Source organism: Chelonia mydas, chromosome 11 (assembly GCF_015237465.2).
Source record: "Chelonia mydas isolate rCheMyd1 chromosome 11, rCheMyd1.pri.v2, whole genome shotgun sequence".
NCBI lineage: Eukaryota > Metazoa > Chordata > Testudines > Cheloniidae > Chelonia > Chelonia mydas.
Window position 1 is genome coordinate 44,500,094 of NC_051251.2, and position 22,849 is coordinate 44,522,942.

The 22,849-nt window shown below is 37.0% G+C and overlaps 1 protein-coding gene across 1 annotated transcript in view; it reads right to left on the reverse strand.

The window, feature by feature from the left end:
- The window catches only part of TTN (titin), a 309,138-nt gene that overhangs the window by 92,392 nt on the left and 193,897 nt on the right, over nt 1-22,849 (reverse strand). The window contains exons 159-189 of the mRNA XM_043525559.1: nt 22,162-22,266; nt 21,492-21,572; nt 21,021-21,074; nt 20,666-20,746; nt 16,202-16,252; nt 15,003-15,398; nt 14,517-14,792; nt 13,425-13,700; nt 13,133-13,272; nt 12,499-12,625; nt 12,146-12,409; nt 11,770-12,036; nt 11,355-11,618; nt 11,120-11,259; nt 10,874-11,000; nt 10,498-10,764; nt 10,129-10,395; nt 9,218-9,484; nt 8,975-9,114; nt 7,992-8,118; nt 7,060-7,202; nt 4,214-4,337; nt 3,336-3,602; nt 3,096-3,193; nt 2,761-2,929; nt 2,399-2,665; nt 2,012-2,278; nt 1,641-1,919; nt 1,133-1,541; nt 892-1,016; nt 534-800 (exon numbers count right to left, since the gene is read on the reverse strand). Coding sequence (XP_043381494.1) covers nt 534-800; nt 892-1,016; nt 1,133-1,541; nt 1,641-1,919; nt 2,012-2,278; nt 2,399-2,665; nt 2,761-2,929; nt 3,096-3,193; nt 3,336-3,602; nt 4,214-4,337; nt 7,060-7,202; nt 7,992-8,118; nt 8,975-9,114; nt 9,218-9,484; nt 10,129-10,395; nt 10,498-10,764; nt 10,874-11,000; nt 11,120-11,259; nt 11,355-11,618; nt 11,770-12,036; nt 12,146-12,409; nt 12,499-12,625; nt 13,133-13,272; nt 13,425-13,700; nt 14,517-14,792; nt 15,003-15,398; nt 16,202-16,252; nt 20,666-20,746; nt 21,021-21,074; nt 21,492-21,572; nt 22,162-22,266 — 6,132 coding nt within the window. The remainder of the gene's footprint in view (nt 1-533; nt 801-891; nt 1,017-1,132; nt 1,542-1,640; nt 1,920-2,011; nt 2,279-2,398; nt 2,666-2,760; nt 2,930-3,095; nt 3,194-3,335; nt 3,603-4,213; nt 4,338-7,059; nt 7,203-7,991; nt 8,119-8,974; nt 9,115-9,217; nt 9,485-10,128; nt 10,396-10,497; nt 10,765-10,873; nt 11,001-11,119; nt 11,260-11,354; nt 11,619-11,769; nt 12,037-12,145; nt 12,410-12,498; nt 12,626-13,132; nt 13,273-13,424; nt 13,701-14,516; nt 14,793-15,002; nt 15,399-16,201; nt 16,253-20,665; nt 20,747-21,020; nt 21,075-21,491; nt 21,573-22,161; nt 22,267-22,849) is intronic.

Below are 22,849 nucleotides of genomic sequence, written 5' to 3' on the forward strand. Positions count from 1 at the left end.
TCCCAATAGTCCCAACAGTTCTCTATCCATTTGGCCATACTGATGTGTGTGTGTGTGTATATATATATATATATATATATATATAAAAGTAGGGAGAAGGGGGCTGCTGTTGGGCATTAACTCAATGCACTTTCATGGTCTGATGCTGCAAACTGGCAAATGAGCAACTTTACTCAAGTGAGTAACCCCACTGAAATGACGACTTTTTTTTTTTAGGAGAACTGCAGCAGCACACTATGTATGTTCCAGGTGGTCTTTACGGCATAATTCTTTCTTTTCTTTGGAAAAAACTGTGTACGTTTTTCATAAACAAATAGAAACTTCAGTTTGGCAATTTTCTTTTTTGACTGAATTGTAATCCCAGTGGTCATGGAAAAATCGTTTAATGAGATTCCAGATTGTCTCCACTTTACTACACATTCTAATCCAACCTTCTGAAAAGGTATATGAAATGTTGCATAACTAGTGACAATATCTTTATTAACCCTAATCTCAGATTTTATAAAATAAATACAATAAAGTAGATGACTTACCAGCCAATTCAAGTTTAGCTCTAGCTTCTTTATCTTTGGCAATAAATCTGTATTCGCCTTGGTCACGAGGCCTTATCTCGCATACCTGCAGCCTATGGACTTTTCCTTCACTCATCATCTGATGTTTGTCACCCTGGACTACAATCATGTTATTTCTTAACCACTTGACTTCCACTCCATCTTTATTCAACTCAGCCATGAAGATGACATCAGAGCCTGGAGCTTCATAAATATCTTGTGGCGGTCGGATGATCTCAATAGGGATTTCTGAAATAAATACCCATTAATTTGAAGAGTGTTTAATCTTTCTTCTGATAACTAAGAACTGGCAGAAACTCCTTTTTAATTTTACATTTACCTTCAACAAAAAGTCTTGCCCTTGATTTCCTGTCATCTACTCCACAGGAATATTCACATTCGTCCTCTAGTCTACAGTCTTTTATAATTAACCTGTGCAAATTTCCATCCTTCTCAAACAGATACCTTGATGGGGACAAAGGATGGTGAGAGAAATAAGTGAATTAAAACACAGAACAAACACCAAACATGACAAACACATTTTGAAGTTTAACAAGAGAAGTGTGATAAAATGTGCATACTTTTTGCCTTCTCTGATTTCTCGTCCATTTTTGTACCACTTTACACTTGCTTTCTCTTTGGAAAGCTGGCAGGTAAAGACAGCATCATCAAATTCAGTGACAGTCTGGTCCTGTAGATGCTCAATGAAATCTGCAGGTGCCTCTGTGATAAGGAGTTCTGCAACAGATTTGTCTTGTCCAGCAATGACTGTGTATTCACCTTCATCTATAAACCCGCAGTCTTTAATGATAAGTGAATGTTTGTATTTGTCAACTTTGTACAAAATGCGTCTGTCAAATGTAACTTCCTCGCCATTCTTTGTCCACTGAAGGGTTACATTGAGACGATTGACTTTGCACCAGAATGTGACCGATTTCTTCTCCATTGTCTCAATATCTTCAAGAGGGACAACAATTCTGAGATCCTCCTCTGTTAAAATGAAAAATAAAATATGGTTCATTTACATCCTGATTTAAATCGGCAGTTGACATGATTAAATGTCTAACTTTTAAAATGCAAGTTACTCACCCAGTACTGTTAAGGCAGCAGAGCTCTTGACGTGTTCCCCTCTGGCGTTTGATAGTGAGACAGTGTAGGTGGCTTGATCTGCAAAGTGTGCATCTCTGATTCTGAGAGTGTAAACTAAATCCTTGTGGACCATGATGGATTTTGCACTATCGAATATTGGCTCCTCATTTTTGTACCATTTAGCTTTGGCTCCTTCTGTATTGACCTCACAATTAAAGACAAGTTCTTCTCCCTCTTTAACTACTTGATCCTTAAGTGGAGTTATAATCCTGAGTTTTTCTGAAATTGCGAAAAAATATTGCATCTTTCATACTATAAAAGAATAAAATAAAATGTGCACACACACCTTACTAAAATAAACAGAAGCTTACCAATCACTTTTAAGTGTGCTGTTGCTTTGATTCCACCAACCATGATGGAATACTTTCCTTCATCTCCTAAAATAGAGTCTTTAATGACAAGTAATCTCTTTTTGCCATCTGAAATGATGTCATACTTATCACCAGCCTCAAGTACCTTATTACCCCTCAGCCACTGTACTTCAAAGCCATCTTTGGATATTGAGCAGACAAATTCAGCTTTTTGTCCTTCTAGTACTTCAACATTTTGTGGTCGGGTAATAAATTCTGCTGCAATTTCTGTAAAAATAAATGTTAAACATATATTATTTTTTCTGTATAAACAGAGCAAAAGAAAATTGCATACCTTTTGTCTACCTGATTTTTCTGTGAAAAAATATACCAGAGTAATTTTCTTACCATGTACTTTGAGGTTGCCAGTTGTGCGAGTACTTGGAAGCCTACAGCTGTATTCGCTAGCGTCGTCAAGGCGAGCATTATGAATGACAAGAATTCTCTTTCGGCCATCAGCAATTTGTTCATATCTACCACCTTCAGGTAATTCCTTATCTCCTTTAAACCAAGTTACTTCAGCTCCAGGCTTAGAGACTTCACAAATGAATTTTACAGTGTCAGTTTCATTTACTTCGATATTGGGAAGATTTTTGGTGAAAACAGCTTCCTCCTCTATAATAAGAAATTTAGAAGCATTCGATTAAAACAAAATGATCAAGCTATTCTTCTTTCACATGAAGTATATTTAAGAGTAGATTTAGTTTTACCTATAACTGTTAGGATGCCAGAGGTTCTAGCTGTTTTTGCTTCACATGCATATTCTGCTTCATCTTCAAATAGACATTTGTTGACCACAAGAATACGCTGGGCACCTTTGGAAATTATGTCATACTTTTTGCCCTTTCTTATTTCAATGCCATCCTTAAACCACCGAACCTGTTTTTAAAGCAAATTGACATTGTAGTACTGTTAGTTATGTTAATGCATTGCATCATTAATCTTAGCATTGTGTTACTTAACAATAACATAAGATTGAGATTTAAAAAAAAAACAACCTCACATTAAAGCGTTATTCAGATAATAAGAACATGATATTACAGACCGTGACATTTGGGCGTGAAATTTCACATTCAAACCGAGCAATTTCTTTTTCTTTCACTTCAAGATCAGTAAGGGGCTTTGTAAAGTCAACACGAAGAGCTATAAGAAAAAAATATACATACATGTAAATATGTCAAAATTTTTAGAATAACCATAGTTATGCAAGAATAAATCATTACAGATGATAGCATTATTAATAATCATATTAATATCAACAAAGAGGTTAAATTACACGACTTACGTTCCACATTCAAGAAGCAAGAGGTCTTGAAATCCTTAGCATCACAGGTATATGTTCTAGCATCATCTAATGTGCAGCCACGTATGATCAGTTTTCTAACCCTGCCCTCAGCTATGATATTGTGCTTCTTTGTTTTGTGAATTTCATGTCCATTCTTGAACCATTTCACCTCTGCATTCTCTCTGGATACTTCACATTCCAGTACTGCAGTGGCTTCCTCCTCTACTGTCTGGTCCTCAAGTGGTTTAGTAAATTCAACTGGGGGTTCTAAAAGAATCATAGAAATTAGAGATGGAGAACACCATAATTTTAGCCATCCAGCAATCAATACAGGATTATTCCCTACAATACATTCCTGAGTGCTATGTCTAATCTAGTTTTAAATTACTCTCAAGTGATGTGGCTCCTATAATTTCCACTGGGACAATAATCCACAAGGATAAAAGATTATGCTGTTGGAAAATTCTTCACTATATTCAGTTTATTTGTTCATTTTTTCAGTTTTAGCCTATTACAGTTGTGAGAACATAAATGAGGATAAACAATTTCCTTGTCTCCTTGGTGCTTACAGTTTTAGATACTTGTAAATCATTATCACAAGCCCCTGTACCTTAATGAGTTTAGCCAAGCTGTATATATGAATTGTAGTTTTCATCTTTTCTTATAAGTAATTCCCTGCAATTATTGCAATTGTTTTTGTGTCTTTTCTCTGAATTTACTCCAGTTTATCAACTCCTTTCCAGTACTGAGATAACTAGAAGTGTATGCAGTATTTTAGGTATGATCTAACCAGTTTAATATAAAGAGTGTCCACAGACTTCCTAATCCATGATGGAATAATAATCACCAGACAGATGTAATTATGCAAATCAGTTTACCTTTTACAAAAAGATTTGCTTGTGTTCTGAAATCCTTTGCAGTCAGTGAGACTTCTCCAGCATCTGTTAACTTGACATCTCTGAGAGTAAGCGAGTGTACTCTTCCTTCAGCACGTGTGACAACCTAATTAAACAAAAAAGCATTTTGTAAGTATCTACACGCGAACTATATGAAGACCCTTCAATTCAATGTCATCTATTCTTTATTATTTTTATTGGATACATATTTTGGACAATTTCCTCCTACATATGCATAGTGGATCAAGGACACTTTCAAGATTTTATATATATATATATATATATTTCCCCCTCTTATCTACATAGGCACTGGTATTTAAGTACTCCCACATGTCCCAATGGGAGGAAGTATATGTCAAAATCTAAAGAAATTACATCACATATATAATAATAACTTAAAAATATATGTTTCATAGTGGTAGCCATGTTAGTCTGTTTCAGCAAAAACAATGAGGAGTCCTTGTGGCACGTTAGAGACTAACACATTTATTTTGGCATAAGCTTTCATGGGCTAAAACCCACTTCATCAGATGCATGGAGTGGAAAATACAGTAGGCAGGTATAAATACACAGCATATGAAAAGATGGGAGTTGCCTTACCAAGTGGGGGGTCAGTGCTAAAGAGCCAATTCAATTCAATTAAGGTGGAAGTGGCCTGTTCTCAACACTTGACAAGAAGGGTGAATACCAAGGGAAGGAAAAAAATCACTTTTGTAGTGCTAATGAGGCCAATGTGATCAAGGTGGCCCATTTCAAACAGTTGATAAGAAGGTGTGAGTATCAACAGAAGGAAATTAGTTTTTGTAGTGACCCATCCACTCCCAGTCTTTATTCAGGCCTAATTTGATGGTGTCCATTTGCAAATTAATTCCAGTTCTGCAGTTTCTCGTTGGAGTCTGTTTTTGAAGCTTTTTGTTGAATTGCCACTTTTAAGTCTGTTATTGAGTGTCCAGGGAGATTGAAGTGTTCTCCTACTGGTTTTTGAATGTTGTAATTCTTGATGTCTGATTTGTGTCCATTTATTCTTTTGTGTAGAGACTGTCTGGTTTGGCCAATGTACATGGCATATATATGCCACCATGTGCCAGCAATGCCCCTCTGCCATGTACAGTGGCCAAACCGGACAGTCTCTACTCAAAATAATAAATGGACACAAAGTGTCTCCTAAAGAATTATTTTTAATTATTTGTAGGAAAGTACAAAGTCAAGCAATAGAAGTAGTTCTGGTAAGGTGAAGGCAAATGGGAAGTCTAAAGTGAGAAGAAAAACAGAGGAGACGGAGTTGTTTCTGAGCATACTCATTATGCCCAAAATAAATATTTATGTCCTTGAAACATTTAGTTGAAAGAAGTTCAGATGAAGTAATAAATTTGGTTTGCCAAGATAGTTTAAGGTAAAGAATAGTCAAACCTCAAATCCCATTTTCTTGTAGAGTCAGTTTGACTCTTGGAAACAATGATAACAGCATTTAAAGAGGTTATTTTAGAGGAAGTGATGAATCAAATAAACTTGGAGCACCTGAACATGTATTCCTGTGCAAACAAATATTTTGCTGAAGCCAATAGGAGCTGTGAATGTGTAGGGGAAATCAGAATTAAGGTATAAAATCTCATTAAGAAGTTGAAATGAGTCAGAAAGTGGCCCAAATGGACAAGAATAAGATGATATCCCTTAATGTTTAATACTGAAGTTTCAATATCTCTTACTATATATTGCAAGTCAGTAATCATGATTAATCCACTTCATTGACTCAAATCCTTGCACATTTTTATTTCAAAATATGAAAGTGAATTTTACCTTGGTTTATTAAACCTCTAATCGGCAGAATTTCAATTCTATTTACAGATCTTTAAGTATAGCAATGTGGATGACAATTCTGAGTTTGGTTAAACTGAGTAAAACTCAGAAAGATCTCACTGAAAACAAGAATCCTCTTATTAATATATGAAAAAGCTATAGTAAAAATTAAACTAAACTTCAATTTGAATTAAAGAAACATCTACCAGCATTATTACAAATTCTGAAATTTCATTAACTTGTGTAATTCCTTAGACATTTACTTGCGTTTCCCTACAAGGCAGCTCTATTTCGCTAGAGATCTGAAGGCATTACACATAAAATGAGTACCTAATAAAGAATGCATCCGAATAACTGCATCTTAAAAATTGTAACATACATTTTATATTATTTATAATATATTCCCTACTGTTGGCAAACTTCAAATATTCAATTAACCACATTCCAGGCAGCTCAAATCTCAGCGCTAAGAGCCAGCACTTGAAGAAGGGTTAAAAATAGCTAGTGAGAAATGCTTGGCAAGCAAACCTGCCTAGAAAGTTATCTGGAAAGCCTGATCAAATGCCTGAAATGGAATTTCAATCTTCTTAATCCCCATATATGCAGAACTGGACGGCAGCTCTGCATTCAGTGGAAAGAATCAGGAACTTCATTTATTCATAAAACTCACTCAAACTGCAACACACCTTAGCAGGAACCATTTCATATCCCTTGTGGCTGCGATTGCCAACAATTCAGGCACAAAAAGCTTTACTCTTGTGGCCAGTGTTTTGAGACCTTTTAACTTTTCTTTGTGTGATAAATACACATGCTATTTCAGATCCATTTTATTTACAGAAAAATACAAATTTATGTTTAAGTGAGAACACTTTATAACTGAAAATAGAAGCAGCGCATTCCTGTGTCTTAGTGCTTCTGCTGCTGGAAGGAGGGAGGTAAGACATAAAGGAGAGGGGGGAGAGAGTGGGGAGGAAAGGAAGAAAGGGGGAAATGAGGAGTGGAAGAAAGCAGGTGGCAAGAAGTCTCTTTACCTTGTCACTCGGTTCCAGTTTCTGTCCACGCAAGAACCACTCCACCACGATTCCCTCATAGGAGAGCTCACAGTCAAAGGTGGCTGATTCACCAGCTGTCACTGTTACATCCTTGAGCGGTCTGAGCAGGCCAATTACTCGTGCTTGGCGAGGGGGAGAAATCATCTTCACATTAGTCACTTCACTCAAGAGAGGGCTTCTGCCCTACCCACTAATCTCTACGGTGGCTTCTCCCAAGAGAGAGAGACATGGTAATGCAAAGCTATTTAAATTCCCTAACTAGAGGGGGGCCACTTGAGTTTCTTAGGGGAAGGGTTGGGCACTGGAGAGTCCCTGTTTGCAGAGCCTGTTTCTTTAAAATGAACAAGGTCAGCAGGAAAGTTGCAGTGCATCTGTCTCTCTGCCAAGCCCTGCATGCCTCTTGCTAGATAAGGCATGTGCCTTCCAAAATAGCGAGTGCTAGGATTGGAGGGAGAGACAAGTGGTCTCCAACCATGTGCTCTGTCCCTGTCCATCAAGAGCTTAGTTCTTTCCCCAAATGTTAGTGTGGTGGCATCCCAGCAATTGAAGGCAGAAATGTCAGCACAACAAAGCTTTTGCTTGTAATGCTTCAGTTGCGTAACAACTCATGATGCAAGACCACCCAGAAGCCTGAAAGTCAATGTCCTTTTTCTCGTGCTCTAATAAAAAGAAACTATAAAAATTATATTTAAAAAAATTCTTAAACTAACAGGGATCAAGGTCATTGGTGTCACCGATACTTCAAAATCACTGTCCCATGGGCTTGGTGCAGTTTAGTGATTTAGCCACCCATTCCAAACAATCAGCTGTGTGATGTAATGATTCAGTTAGTTTCATTTTAATTCATTTCTTCTAGTTTTAAAGACATGGCATTAACTATCTATTCATTTGTATACTAATAAGACACTTACGTTTCACTCGAAGGTGAGCATTGGATTTGGCATTTGCTGCTTGGAAGTCCACTCCACCAGCTTGGTCCAAACGTACATTGTACAATACGAGGAAGTGCTTTTTGCCTTCCTCCTTAATTTCACACTCCTTCAAGAAGGAAAACAACAAAATATAGAAGTAGTGAGCTGCATTTATAGAATTTCTGCAGACTCACAAAGGATATACTGTGTGTAAAACACCACTCATATGCAGAATATTTTTTAGAGATATATGTAGCCTCGTTAACACCTTTCTCTCTATATTTCTAAAATATCCATAATGTCTAGGCAATAGATACTTTTGAAATCTGAACTGCTACTAAATTGCCTAGTACAGCCAACAATTCAAATGATGTGCTTGCTCATAAATCCACTTAAGGACTATTTCCATTAGCTCTGCTGAAGATATAAATTTATTCATGAACAATGCACTGACAAAGTGGGATGTTGGGAAGAACTTAGATATATTGAAGACACTGGCTTGTAAGCACTAGCAATAGCAGGTGTCTGGCAATGCTAATGAACATATCGGCGATCTCTCATTACAAAAGATAGTCCTCATTTTAGATCCACATTTCTTTCTCTCTCTCTCTCTCTCTCGTAGACACACAAACTTACAACTGTCTCACTTTTCCTATTGTTTATTTATTTCCATCAGGACTACTGAATTCAGAGTTGCCTACTCTTAGGTTTTTATAGTTAGTCTCTCAATATTTGGTGGGTTTTTTTAAATCACCAAGAGTCATGAAAATATGTAAGACTTTCAGCCTCAGTTTTGTTTTTAAAAAGTAAGTTTCTAGCCTTCCTGGTTGTGGAGAAAAACTAAAAAATCGGAATCAAGTGCACCTAAAATCTCAAAAGTTAGAAGATAAGTTAAAAGAATATAAAATGTATTTTTTTTATCTAATAGTTGTTATGAATCTCTATCCACACAGAAGTCTGGGCTTGATCGGCATTATGCTTACAGGTGATTGGTTCAGGGTTTCTCCTTTTAGTTTCCAGCTGGCGTGGACATCTTCCTCAGAGATTTCAGTATCAAAGCGGGCAGTCTCTGTCTCAATTACCTCCACACTGTACAGGTGGCGCACGATCTTAATATCCCGCTCTGAGAGGTGAGAAAAACAAAGGAACATTTGATGCCATCAGCTTTCAACAGAAACTCACAAGAAGAGCTTTACAACAGAGAGGCACTGACAAAACTACACTACCTTCAATGTTGAGTTTGGCAGAGGTTTGGTCAGTGCCACAATCACAGGTGTATGTTCCAATGTCTTTTTTCAAAGCTTTCTTGAGGATTAGGATTCTCTTTTTGCCATCAGCCTTGATAACAACATTTTTTGATGGAGTTATTTCTTTGCCATCTTTCATCCATTTCACAGGAGCATCTGCTTTGCTAATTTCACATTGTAAAATCACTTCATCTCTCTCTACAGCAGTATAATCTTGAAGCTTTGCAGTAAAGTAAGGATCTCCCTCTGCAAATACAAGTTGAGATAAGCATATGACAGTTTTAATTGTTTTAAAGGCACAAAAAGCACAGGTCTTTTTATAAAGTTTGTACCATCTTAGGCCATGCACAATACATAAGGCATATTCTTAAAGCTTTTCATTCCTGAGAAGTGTCTGAACAGAGGAATAACAACAATAAAAAGTATAACATTGTTATTTTTCTGAGTGTCCCAACATTTTGCTATATATTTATATTGGATGTGGTGGTTTGATTACAAAAACCAGCAAAAACCTATTAGCATAGCTATTCAAAAATAGCATAGGAAGAAGTACATTCAGAGTAATAATTGCTAACTTCACTGGAAAATATTGTGCTGGCTCTCCAAAGAATATAAAATGCTTAACAGCTCCAAAGCACTGTACACGTATTAATCAACGAATCCTCACAACAGTTCTGAGAAGTTTTTAAATAATTAGTATTATCTTTGTAAACATAGAAATGGAGACACAAAGAGATTCAGGTGATTTGTCAAGAGCACACAGTGAGTTTGTGGCAGAGCAGGGATTTGTAAACAAGACTTTCTGATTCCCAATAGTGTGTTCTTTTTTTAGGAATACATAAAATATCCAACATGTGAATTCATACTGAATAAAAGTAAGATACACTTACCAATAACTGTGAGTTTAGCTTCAGAAGATTTGCTCATAGCTTCTGCTCTGATCTGAGAAGTGTCATCAATAGAGAGATCTTTAAATGTCAGTGTATGGAATTTGCCATCGTCTTTCATTGAAACCACCTTACTGGTATGCAGTCGTTGGTCATTCTTGAACCAAGCAACAGGGATATTGTCATGAGACAGTTCTACAGTAAACTCTGCAGTCTCACGCTCCTTTGCTGTTACATCTTTGAGAGGAGTAATGAATTTCAGACGAATGCCTAAACAAACAATGTGTCTCATTAATGATTACATTTATGTAAAAAACAATTGAAAGACAAGTATCAAGTGCATTATCCATAGAAGCATCAAGTCAAACAAACCTTCAATGATCAGCTTGGCACTTGTTCTTTTATCTTCAGCTTCAAACATATATTTAGCTTCATCCTCAAATGCAACTGTCTTAATTACCAGGGCATGTCTTGTGCCCTCTGAGATAATTTCAAACTTCTCATCACCCGTGATCTCTTGTGTTCCTTTCAACCAACGGAAAGTCTTGGGTTCCCTAGACACCTCACATTCAAACTTTGCCTCATCCTTCTCAAAGACCTTGACATCACTGAGTGGAGTGATAAAGATGAGAGGTAGTTCTGAAATCAGAGCAGATCATTACAAGTTCAGAGATGCATTTATGCTGGCTTTTTTATTGGTAGATTTAATAAGAAAGTTTTGTATGCACGGAGAATGTTGCCACTATACCTTTCACTTTCAGATTAGCTGCACTTTTAGCATTTGCAGCCTGGAAGGACACTTCTCCAGTCATATCCAGTTTGCAATTATAAAGGATAAGAACATGCTTCTTCCCATCTTCGATTATTTCACAGTTCTGATTTGAAGGAGGAAATAAATATAATTTTTCTAAGCCATCATCCATCACAGGTTACGCTGGGGAATTTTTATTTTTAAAATTATACATTGTGATTTTAAAAATAATGAAAGCCTTACAGGTGAAGGTGTTAAAGTTTCTCCCTTTAACTTCCATAGGGGGTGGACATCGGGCTCAGAGATTTCAACCTCAAAACGAGCTGTTTCACCAACAAATACCTCCACTCCATAGAGGGGGCGCTCCACTTTTATTATACGAGCTGGAAGCACAGAAACACAGGTCAACTTTGCTGTATTAAGCTGTATGTTACAAGGTTTTCAGCTGGGGTCCAGTTGGGAAGGCGTGGCCACTTACGCTCAATGTTAACATTAGCTTTTGTCTTGTCAGTTCCACAGTCACACTCATAGTTGCCCTTATCACCATCTTCAGTCTTCTTGATTTTTAGGATACGGCGCGTGCCCTCAGCCTTTATAGAGATTCTCTTGGAAGCTGTAAGCTCTTGGCCATCTTTGTACCATTTCACTGGTACATCTTTGCTAAGTTCGCACTCCAGAATGACATCATCTTTCTCTATAGCAGAGTAGTCTTGTAATTTCACGGTGAAGTATGGATCAGCCTCTACAAACGGCATGTTGGTTGTGAAACAGTTAGTAAACTTGAAATCAATATATAATTAAAGGCATATTGAAATGTAAAAAGTTATTAAAACAAATGTTTTGTCACTGTTCCTTTAAGAAATTGTTCATATTAAGTGGTGGTAATACTTTACCTAAGACTTGGAGCTTAGCACGAGTGTGCAAGCCCTTGACTTCAGCCTTTATCTCAGAGATATCATCAAGTGTTACTTCTCTCATTTCTAATTTGTGAGTCTTGCCTTCTGCATGAATCAGAACCGTTCTGCTTGTGTGGAGTTTTTTGTCATTTTTGAACCAGGTCACTAGCATATCTTCATGAGAAAGCTCGAACTCAAAGTGAGCCGTTTCCCCTTCTTTCACTGTTTGGTCTTTTAGAGGTGTGATGAACTTCAACCTGACACCTATAATGAAACATTGCTCGTCAGTACCTTAACATTACGCTAGTGAAGTTCTAGAAGATGTGCTCTTTAATAATCTTCACATAGTCTCTGCTCATAATGAGATACTTACCTTCCACAAACAATCTTGCTGTACTCTTCTTCCCTTCCACTTCAGCAGTGTATTCTCCTTCATCATCAAACTCTGAATCATTGATTACAAGGATGTGTTTCTTTCCATCTGCAATGATATCGAATTTGTCTCCAACTTTGATGATGTCAGTGCCCTTAGACCATATAACATTGGCTTCCCGGGTGAGAACACATTCAAATCGAGCCTGACGCTTCTCAGGAACAGTGACATCTTTCAGAGGCACAGCAAAGTCAAGTTCGATTTCTAGAAACAAAACAGAATTAATTTTTTTCAAGCACTCAATGTGAACTTGGACTAAGTGATACTATTCTCTATTTGCTAGTATAGTGTACCTTTCACTGTCAGGATGGCTGTAGTAAGTGCATTGAGTGCTTGGTAGAGGATTTCACCAGCCTGTTCCAACTTGACTTTGTGTAAAGTTAGGAAGCGTTTTCCTCCTTCAGCTTTGATTTCACAAGTCTGGAAAAATTACGTTTTTAGTAAGGAAACTGGTATTCTAAATACACAATATTGGACTCTGTTCATAAAAAAGAAACACTCCAAATCTTGTTTTACACACACAGGGAATAGCTGCCTGTTAGAGAACAGCATTGCTACCAAATCAAAATGATTTTACTCTAAAAGAAATCTTAAAGTAAAATAAAATACATTTCCATAACGCTCAACTCCTATTTTTAACTTAGGCGCCACTCTAGCAATTTACATGGGCCTGGATATTTTTGTTGTGATATGAAGCCTTGCAAATTATTTTATGTTATTTGTTGTGAAACGTAGTTCCTTGAAGAGGACCACATTTTCAATCATCATAAAACTTAACCTCTCTAATTTCTGTGCTGGAGCACTGGATGACTGCAGAGATAAACAGACCAGCAAAAATTTTACAATGTGACTAACATAAGTTTGTAGAACCTGCTCACAGTATTCTCATTTTAAATTAACTGCATTTTTAAATGGGAGGATGCTTACAGGTGAGGGCCTCAGGATTTCTCCTTTCAGTTTCCATTCTCCAGGAACATCTTCCTCAGAAATTTCTGTGTCGAAGTTTGCTGTTTGTTTCTCATAAACTGTAACATCCTCCAGTGGTTTAAGCAGCTCAACCTCACGCTCTGAGATGCACAAACAAACATGTGTAACATAGTCAATGAAAGTTTTGATACAACTTTACAGCAGTTCAAGTTTTGAATATTCTTGTTTTGAAAGGGTTGAAAATACTGGCATATACAATAATTACATATAATGTTCAGAAAACCTTCCTTACCACCAAGGGTCAGTTTTGCTGCATATCTGCGACCTTCAACTTCCACTGCATATTCACCAATATCTTCAGGTGCAGCATTCTTAATTTTGAGGTAAATGAGATTTCCTTCTTTCAAGATCTCTGTCTTTTCAGTTGGTTTAGCTGGAATTTCCTCATCTCCCTTGTACCATTTAAAATTTGGCGTCTCCTTGGCAAGATTGCAAACGAAAGTAGCTGTACCCTTTGGTTTCACATGCTGGTCTCTTATAGGTTTCACCAACCAGTCTCTTATCACTTCTGCATGAGAAAAAGTTAAATAAAAATTAGGGTTCGTAGGCTATTAATACATATAAGTGGGTTCATAAATGAGAGAAATAAGGGCTTCTGAAATTTAGTTTATTCCACTCTTTGAAAAGACAAAGCCTATAAAAAAACCGACTTGCCAGTTTATATTGGTTTATAACTTGAAATGAGCACACATGATTCACAGGAATCACTGCAATAATAGAAGTTGTCATATGCAACCAGAGTAGAACATTTCCCAAAGACTTGTTTGCAATTTATGGAGGACAGATGGCTAGGAGTTTCTATATCAGGATTGCCAAAAAACCAAAGGCCCTCCAATAAATCAGAGCAACTTAGCAGGGAGCTGAGAGCAATCCATACATTTGCCAAAATTATCTACTAATATTCAGCAGATAAAATCCCCCAAATGGGAGTCTACTTCTCACAATATTGATGAAATCTGGTTAATTCTGGCATAGTATTTCGAGCACTACTCCCCACTGATCCTGACAGGAAGTTCCACATGAGGATCAATATGACCCTAATCCTATAAATGGTAATTCTGATTCATCTCCCTTTTGAGTAGCAGCTTTTCCTATAACTGGGAGTGGGAGTTAGGCCCTAAAATACCAAAAGTGAACATTTCAAAATGTGTTAAACAAAGGTGAAGAATAATGAACCCATTACCTAAGGAATAAAAATACGGTGACCACCCTTTTGTGCTCCTTTTCAGGTACCAATCAAGTCAAACTTTCCTTATTTTAAAGCACCCCAAACATGCACACAAATTCAAAGGAGAGAAATTAGAGTTTTATTCTGATTGCTTACCTATTACTTGAACAACAGAGTCACATTTGAGGTCAGTATCTTCCACTGTCACAGTATAAGTGCCACCATCAGTGTCATCTGCATCCATGATGGTGAGGGCGCGTTGCAAACCAATAATATTCAGAGCGTACTTTCCAGGCTTGTCTTTTATGATCTTTCCATCCTTCCTCCACACCACATCTCTCTCTTTGTTCAGCTCACAGCTCAGATAAAATGGCTGCCCTTTGACCACTGTGACTTGTTCCTCAAGAGTTTTCACAAAACGCACTGGTATTTCTGGGGGAAGAGGGAACCACATTTTGATGCATTTTATTTTTTATACAGCACAGAGACGCACTGCATATAGAATGAAAATATGAAATGATCAATGGAAATTACGACAATTACTGAAAACTCGCAATATACAAACATATTTAAAGCTGTAAATTATAGCTATTCTTTAAGTTGTTGAAGAATCTGAAGCATATTCAGGGTGCAAGGAAATACCTTCAACAATGAGTTTAGCTGTCGAGGTCTTTTCTTTGTTTCCCAGACGTAGCACACAAGTGTACTCGCCGGAGTCTGAAAGCTGGACATCAATAATATGCAGCTTCCTGTCCTTGCCATCTGCAATAAACCTGTGCTTTGGGCTCTCTCGGATGTTATTTCCGTCTTTCATCCAGCTGGTACTTGCAGTAGAGGGAGAGATAAGAACCTCAAAGATTGCAGAAGAGCCAATAGATTCAGCTTCTTTCAGCACTATGTCCTTCATTTCTTTAACAAACTTGAGTGGCACAGCCTTAAGTTGGTAGGTGAATGGTGGCTCTTCAGGAGGTTTTTCACCACCACTGCCTGGCCTTAGTTTCCTCCTCTCCAGTTCTGCAGGGGATGGTGTCTTCTTGGCTATAAGTCAGATGTAGAGATGAATAAACTCATCCCAATTTAGAGTTTTGCTTGTTTGCATGCTGTAGCAGCTGGGCTGAATGAGGTTCATGAGCCAGACGCTTAGTTGCCAGTTTGACAAAATTTACAGTGATGCAATTAGAGCACAAAAACTGCACAATCAAGCCTAGATTAAGCAGTCCACAATTCTACCTGGACCATGTTAAAAGCTGGGGTGCCGTGCAGTTTTTCATGCTCAAAGTTTCAACTGGATTAAAGCATCCATTCACTTTTGTTATGTCTAAAACACCCATACTGAGATTTGATATGCCCTCCTTTACAGTTTTCCTCTTTGATTACAATGTATTCATTAATTTGCTTTGTCCAGAATGAGGCAGAACATAATCAGAATCGTAAGTCTATTTATTTAATCTGAATGGCAACATTTTAGAGATATTTTATTTAAAGTTTAATATTAATCTCTATTCTAAATTTGTCCATCGTTTGAGTCAAATATGATAATATAAGCAAGGTTAAGTTTCATATCTTGTGTTAGTGGCTGAATCAGATGGATTTTTAAAGATGATTTCATTAAAAATGTAACTTCAGAAATAGGAACAGCCATTCCTTTTAACAAATATTGTCTTGGCAAAAAAAAAAGACAGTTTAGATTAAACTTTATCTAATCCTTGTCATTCTAAGTCATATTTGGGAAGTCTGCTGTCCAATAACTTACACCACAGAAAGCTGAAAGCATTCATTATAATTAGGATTTTCCACATGCAAACTTTACACTGTTTGTATTTTATGATCATTTCTCTTACCTTTAATAGGAGTTTTAACCTTGCCAGGTTCCTCTTTTGATGCTTTTGGCTCTGCAGTAAAACAGCAATAGTATTAGCAATGTATTAAGTCTGGTTAAGTAGATGTATGTATTAACATTAAGATAAAAATCTTTCTAAAAGTGACATTTTCTCTTTCTTCTCTCTCCATACATACATACATACATACACTCATACAGCAAGGAGAAGGGTGTAAGCATATACATTTTTATACAACATATACTGTCAATAGTTTGACATTGAATATTTTGAAATATAGCATCTAAAACTGCATATCCTGTGGTAGATATTAAAAAGTGGAGCTTAGGAACCCTCCCTTTATCAATATTTTGTTCTGCCAAAACTCTGTCATTTTTTAAGACTCGCTGTGAAGTAGCCATTCACTAACCCTAAGCTCCCAGTTACGGGTTTTTTAATCAAATGTAATCAAAAAAGCTGTAAATGATAATAAAAATGGTAATTATCAGTTTTGGGCAAAACAATGAAACTTTGTAAAATAGATGATTTCTCAAAGGACAGTAGTGGAAGAAACTGCCACTTAGCATGCTAGAACCTGTCTTTCCTGTTCTAGTGAGGCACTACACAGAAGTGTAAGTCTAAATACCACTTAACAAGAGACATACATAAACTACTGCATGACTACCCAACCACCAATTGAAACGAAGGCCATTTCAAAAAATCGCAGCCCACACAAATGTCACTGCCTCCAAAGAACACTGATACCTTGACTATTGAGTACCAATAATAAAAAGCCATGTATGACCCACCCACCAGTAAATTGGGGTAGCAAAGCTCTCTTTTTCTACCAGTTCTGACAGCTTTTAAAAGGTAACACACATACTGTAGAAACCAAACCAAGAAATATATTAATCTATTCATGAAATACATGTTCAAAGGCAGGGGGCTATGCTCAAGAGTTAGGGATTATTTATCATAATTCATATGTGTTTCTGCTTCACTCTGCCATTCATGAACTATTGTTTGCAGTGTTGTTGTAGCCATGCTGGTCCCAGGATATGAGAGAGACAAGGCGGATGAGGTAATATCTTTTATTAGACAGAAGTTGGTCTCCCCCACCTTGTCTCATTCATAAATTATGACAGGTCGCCCCTCACTTTTCAAAATATTTCCCATATCACACTTCCTATTATCCTGCATTCTGTATATGTGTATACAAAGACTGTTTTGTATGGTTGAGCGATATGAAATGCAGGACACAGAACACAAGAAATGATAAAAAAGAGGTGTACATATGAAAAATCTGTGTGAACCGCTCTGCAATTTTACAGTAACAATATATAGATGATTTAAACTACCATTTAAAAATAATGTAAAAATAATACAATGAACACAAAAGTATGTTCAGATGATACACACACAGGAAGACAAACTAGTGACAGATGTTTGAATGCCTATTCAGAGAACTAATGCATTAGATGGAGATACAAATAGTACTGAAGGATACAAGCAGACTGACAAACACAAGCAGATAATGATGAGAAATGGTGTTTTCTTCCAAAGCTTATATGATGAGCTCTCTGAGGAGGAGTTTGGCAGCAGCCTTCTCACCTAGCTTTCCACCAGACATTCCACAGCTTCTTTCAGCTCCTCAAATTAATTCAATTGCCAGTCATCTTCTGAAACTCTACCATGCTCGACGAGATCCAGTCCCCAGACTTCTTTCTCTTCTGTAATGGAATGATAACTTTACCTAGGCTTTTGGAGACTGGGACATCTTCTTTGCTGGGCATTCTATTGCAAGACAGCTTTTGGTTCAAAGGCTTTGTTTTCTTCTCTGTTTTCTTGGTGACAGGAGTAAATTTTTTACTGCCACATTATGCTGCTATTTTATCTGATGTCTTCTACAACAGAGAATTCTCTTCCAGAAAGCCTGAGTTCCTCTATATTTAAAGGAGATTTATGTCTTTCAGTTTAAGATTTGCTCACTGTTTTTAAGAGCTAGGGTTTCTCTTTTGGGAGATAACTTTTTAATATCGTTTTTTGCCCTCATTCTTTGACATCTAACAGGACTTTCCTTTACTGATTTAGTTCCATCACTTTTTTCAAATTGGGCTATTTTGTCAAGGTCTCCTAAGGAAATCTCAGTGTCTCTGCCATTTCCTGGAATCACCATTTCGAATTCTTTTCCTACAGACAGCTTTTCAGGGGTTTTAGTCTGTATCTTTGTCTTTATCTAAGAAGGTCCTAGAAGGAGTTTTAACTTTCTTAACTGGCATAATCCTTTTTCCTGCTTGCCATTTAAAGTTATCTGTTCCATCATTGATACTTCTGAATCTCTCCGCTCATATGGGTTTCAAGTGGACTCTCTTTAGCCTGCAAAATTTTTTCCTTCTATTTTCATTTCTGCATCCTGTGGCTTGAGAACTGAATCTGTAAAGATTCTATCAGCCTTTTTGTGGGAATCACCTCATATTCAATGAATTTTTCAATGCCCCCATCATTTCTCACTACTACCCCAGTATCCTCAGAGGATTCCTGGGAACCTTATTCTGCCATTTTACAGTCAAGATTTTTGTTAATCTCTTCTTTTTGAAAGGTATCTATTTTCTTTACTTGTTTGGTGGGAACCATGATTTCTTCAGCAGTAGGAACATCAGCTTTCTTGAAACTAAATTTCCCCACTTTCTGAGTTTTCTTGTTTATGTCATGAATTTACCCAAAGGGACTTTTTCAAACCTCTTCAGAGTGACATCTTTCTTCTCCCCTCACTTGTAATCAGAGGTATTTCAGGTACTACTTCTTCAGTGGCTTCTGTAGTATCCATCACATAATCTTTTATGGCAATTTCTTCAGTTTGCAAACTTATTTTATCTTTTTGGAACATCTCTCTTCTTCTGAATCAAGACATCAGACTTTCTTGGGGCATCTTCAGGGAGAAAAATTAATGCACTTCCCTTTTTCTTTTTCATATGTAGGAATCTTCCCCCTTTCTTTGGATGGAATGCTAGACTCTTCAGGGAATCTCTCATTTTCATCCTTCCTATGAACCTCTAATTTAATTGTATTCCTCTTTTCTTCTCTGGTACTTCTTTCAATGTGTTCAGATGCTATATAAATGGGCTTTGGTTCCTCATGGGGAGTTCTTATTTTAGCCTTTTCAAAGGCAACCTGACCTATTGCAGGCTCTCTCTCCTCATCTTTAACCGTAGGATTCTTCCTTGAAACTACAGTTATTACTTTTGGTTCAGCTTCTTGGGCAACCATCCCAAATTGTTTAAGAACCTCTGTCTCTTGTTTATCTTCCTCTGGTTTTAATATTCTATCAACTGTTTCATCTGAGATGTTTAGCTCAAATGCTTCTTCTGCTCAAATGTCCCTGCAGCTGCCTTGTGGCTCATACTATCTTTTACATGCCTGTGTTTCTCATCGGTAGCAGACACTTTCAACACAGGGGATTTAATCTTGCCTTTTTCCACAGGTGGCATTTGACCTTTACAACACAGGGTCCTAGTTATCTCAAGAGTTGGTGATGGGCAGTGGAGTCTTTCGTCTTTAGGTTGCCAGTTCAAATCCAACCCACACTAGCAGTAGCTGAAAATTGTTATTCTGTGATGATGCCTGGCAACCTACATGGAGTTTTTGAATAGCTGTCCACATCACCAAACCAATATCACAATGGACACTAATTGCATGCTTCACAAGTGTTCGAGGATTGAATAAAGAGAATTAACTGCACTCTCATTTTACAATGGGTCCCCTCTGGGTCATGGTTGGGACACAAAGTAATGGGGAAGATTGTGCTGCTGCTGCTGCTGCTTGTGCTATAGCCGTTCCATGGATGAAGCTCCTAACCTGTAACCATGTCAGAAAGGGACAGACTATTCCGATGTGGCTGTACACAGTGGGTCCCTGACTCTGGCTGAAGCCAGCTGGATGCCACCCTATATGAATACTAAACAACAACAGTAGTGCCAGAGAGCTTCAGTGCTCTTGGCACCTTTGCCAGCACTCAGCAAATAGAAAACAAACCCCAAAACAGCGAACAAAACAACACCGTCATCCCTTCCCAATATGAACAACAAATATATTTTTTGCAATACACATAATATAAGAGGCATACAACACATGCAGATGAATGTCTGAACATACAGAACAAATATCAAGAAATTAACAGAATACATACATTTAATTAGACAAATTAAGTACGTCTCATCTCCCACACTGAAGAGCATAGACTAAACCCCAATTGTATAGCTTTGGGGCAGGAACTATCTTATTATGTGTGTGCGTCAGTGCCTAGTACAATGGGAGCCTGATCCCCCCCGGGGGGGGGGGGGGGAGGCTTAAAGTATCTCGAAAATAATAAATGATAAGATCCCACAGCCCTTAGGTGTCATGTTGTCTTCAGTGTGTATAGTCACGTGAGAAATGGCTGCAGGATGGTACTGCAAATTAGCAAACACTCTACAGAATCAATGTTAATACCTGCTTTCTTTCCAACCACTGGAGTTGTCACTGGGGCAGCAACAGGGGCTGGCTCGGCTGGTGGTTTGGGAGATTTTAGAGCTGTAGAAAGAATTAAAATATATTAATTAATTGATTTTAATGTATATGTTTGTTAAAACTTATTATGCAGCACTTTCTCAAGTGCCCTATAAAGCATGCATTTACTAGATCCTCACTCACAACAAATATTCAGAAAATATCCTTCACTCCTGGTAGTATGAAAAGTTAGCTGAGATATTTGCTTAACACGCTTTTAACCGGACCCACTCAATGGTAAAAGGCAAGATGTACAGGGAAATGTGTGTACAGTTATTCGTGTTGAGAGGACTCTTACCTACTGCGGGTTTTGGTTCAGGAAGTGGGATAGCTGCTGGCTTAGGTTCTGGCACTTTAAACACACAATAACCAATAGGTTAGTATAAATATTTTATAACCTTATTTAAAAATACAGAAAAATCATAAAGGAGAAGTGCAAAATATTAGTGAAACTTTAAAACACAGACAATTAATAGAAGACCGGCTTTTTCATTTTATTTTTTTAACTTGCAAAATCCACTGATGAAAGACAGCAGGGCAAACACATATACAGCAAGATGCAGAGATCTCAATGGAAGAGAGTTGAATTCTTTAAGCACTGAAGAACTAAAGAGGAAATAAGACCCAGAAGAATGCAAAGAGGCTAAAAAAGGACAATTTTTATGGCTGAATGATATTAATGAATTAGTTTAGCCTACATAAAACGGTGTTTACTGATGGATGCAGTTTAGTTGCAGGAATAAGGAAAAGAGCACCACACATTTGGTACCTTTCTCTGGTTCAGGCTCAGGTTTCTCCTCTTTTTTTGTGACAGGTGGTATCTCAATTTTCTTCTTGGGAACTTCTGGCTCTTTAAAAATATTATTTTTATTTTGGAATATGTTTAAATTCCTTGACTACCCAGATACATTAACTGAAGTAATTTTAATATAACTAGAGTGGTTTAATATGACATTAGAAATTTAGTCAAGTTCTGTATATGTGATTAAGATTTTCAGTTGACCTTAGGTTTAAGATACATATATATTGTTAGCAATCACACTTAGATAAAACTAGAAACAGAAAACAGACAGTAGGACATTCAGTTACAAGACCATAACTGAAAGGATAAGTGGATCAACCATGGTTTATGCTTTGTTACTTTTTAGTTTACATTATAAAACATTTTTAAAGTTCTCTTTTACATAAAATGAAGACTCAGAAAGAGAAATAGCCACCAAGGTTCACAATTCCAATCAGGACCTAGATTTTCCCAAAATTTGGGTATATTTTTAGTAGAAACTTAAACTCAGCATATTACAGGGGTGGAGGACATTTACACAATTCTGATCTTGAATCCAGGTTTAGATACTAAGCCCAATAAGTTGCTAATCAGAAGTAGGATTTCAGTTTGGGTCTCTCCATAATCAGAAGCAAATGAATTTGATCTTGACTTGTACCTTCAGGTTTCTTTTTCTTTTCTACTGGTTTAGGTTCTGGTTTAGTTTCTACTTTAGGTTCTTTCTCTGGTTTCGGTTTTTCCTCTTCAGGTGTTTTTCTAGGAACTTTGAAAGAGAAAGAATTTCAGTTTTTAAAGCCCTATCTGGATGAAGATGATGGTAATTAAGATAAAGATTTAATAATTATCTGAACAGAGAATATATATGAAACACCCAGCATAGTGTACAGGAATACAGCTTTTATGTCATTATTATGGTTATTATCATAAAGGCAATTTTACATTGTCACCTGGAGTAAAAAAATGCTTTAATTTAAAGTGGTCCATCTGCTGGAAAATGTATATTTTAACATTCAGACTTAGAATAAAATTAGTTATTTAGATCATTTGAATTAAAAAGCCACTGAATTTACACAGAACTATAATCCAAGAATATTTTAGAACTCAATATAATAATGAAGACTTGTAAGATCTTCAATTTGAATAAATCTATACATCAAGTAAAACCTCTGTTAATAATGAAATTACATATCAAGATAATTTTAGTCTTTCCCATAACAATGACATATTGGATCACAAACCTGGATTAGTGCTGGAGGTGACCCACCTTGATTATCATGCGCATTATAAAGAGGGGTTTCAAAGGGAGATGGGCTGTTGCCAGCAGGAGAGTGAGTTTGTATGTGTGT